We start from the raw sequence: 1804 nt of genomic DNA, 5'->3' as shown, positions 1-1804 counted from the left end.
GTCATTATAGTCTTTTTGTTCAAAAATAAAAACTAATACAGAATAATAATCATTCTATATTTTTAGGCTGGAAAATTATATGTTGCAAATGATGCAAATGCAATTCAAGTTTATAGTTTTCCAAGTATGAATCCAGATGGTATTATTACAAGATTTGCATCTCAAATAAACAGTATATATTGTAGCACCAATGGAAAAATTCTTTTAGCTGGAGCAGGGTATGCTTATATACAATATTTATATGTACAAGAATTAAAATTGCTATTCAAATAATCAAACCAGATTTATTATTGGGCTACATTCTGACTAATTAAATATAAATATACAAAAATCAAAATTGTTATGAAAACATTTATTTATATATTTAATTAATTTTGATTCTACTAGCTAGCAGTTGCTGATTTTAATGTATTAACTTATATACGTTTACATATCATTTTTAAAGTTATTTTAATTTTATATAATTCATGCAAATAATACTTCCAGCTTTTAGAAAGTCATTCAAGATTTTTTTTATAAATTAGTTTTTATCATTTTTCAATTATATTGTTTTTGAATCTTTGAGAAATTTATTATAATAGAATGAATTAAAACTGTTATATGGTTTTGATTTTTATTAATTTTTTTCTTTTAGAGATTTCATAATTAAAGCTGTAGATACAACTAATAGTGCACAAAATATATTTGAAGGACATGAAGCACCTATTTTAAGTGTTGCTCTTGATCCACAAGAATATTATATAGTAAGAAATTTGTTTGTATATTTTGTACACAATAATCTGAATTTTATCTTTAAAACTATAATTATTTAACTAAATAATTTTAATGATTGTTATGTGAGCCACAGATTTTGTCAAATTAACCAGTTACATTGGAAAGATGTTTATATACAAATGAAGAGTCTCCCTTCTCTAAAATTATAAAATGCACATAGAAACTCAATTTTTTGTAAAAAAATTTCATATTGAAAAACATTTTAAAGTTTTTTTATAGTAATTTCATTTTAACATTTTGAGGACATAAAGGATTTCTAAGAAGAATTTAGAATTATCTGGAAATTTTGTTTTGAGCTGTCCTTAAATAAAATAATTTTTATGTATAAATTTTAATGGAAGTAGTAAAACAGTGTTTCTCAACAGGGGGCGATATCGCTCCCAGGTGGGCGATTTTTCCATGTTGGGGCGATTAGTAACAATTTATATTTTGGGGGGTGATTTTCAATTTTCTGAGGGCAATATAGTAAAACATTATATTAAGAATAATTAGATATTTATTCATTATATTGTACAATAATTAAACAAATAGCATTCCTATAATTTTTCTTCCTTTCACTTTTAATCCTTTTCTGTCACATGGCAGGAATTTCAATATTTTGGGATCCTGATTAACCAATTGACAAAGGGACGAAAAGGGGACCATGCTTGAGGGTAGGGTGAGACACGTGGTGAGAGAAGAAAAGCACTTTTGGGTTCGCCACCAAGGAGAAAGGTCAAGCAAGAGTGGAGGAGGACCATGCATAAGCCTTAGGGAAAAGAGAGAACAAGCCAAGGGAGATCAAGTAGGAATGGAGACAAGAATTAATTGGGATAGCTGTTCCGGAGAGATCCAAGGAACGTGTTCGATAATAATTATATTGAAAAAACCCTCATGCTAATGGATTTTCAATTCGCTGTGCACAAAGTGACCAACGTTATTATCTACCTAAGTATCAGGACTCACCGACTCACTATTGGTAGACTTTTCTAATCATTTCTTATCTTTCTTTCTCTCTCTATTAGTAATAGTATTAGGTTTAAGTTTAGTT

The 1804-nt window shown here is 27.9% G+C and overlaps 1 protein-coding gene across 1 annotated transcript in view; it reads left to right on the top strand.

The window, feature by feature from the left end:
- The window catches only part of LOC111634553 (WD repeat and HMG-box DNA-binding protein 1-like), a 152440-nt gene that overhangs the window by 21315 nt on the left and 129321 nt on the right, over positions 1–1804 (top strand). The window contains exons 4-5 of the mRNA XM_023379355.1: positions 67–218; positions 635–743. Coding sequence (XP_023235123.1) covers positions 67–218; positions 635–743 — 261 coding nt within the window. The remainder of the gene's footprint in view (positions 1–66; positions 219–634; positions 744–1804) is intronic.

Source organism: Centruroides sculpturatus, unplaced genomic scaffold (genome assembly GCF_000671375.1).
Source record: "Centruroides sculpturatus isolate CEXI.00-Female unplaced genomic scaffold, Cexi_2.0 scaffold75, whole genome shotgun sequence".
Taxonomy (NCBI): domain Eukaryota; kingdom Metazoa; phylum Arthropoda; class Arachnida; order Scorpiones; family Buthidae; genus Centruroides; species Centruroides sculpturatus.
Note: the sequence above shows the minus strand (reverse complement) of the source record. Positions and strands in the feature narration are given on the sequence as shown.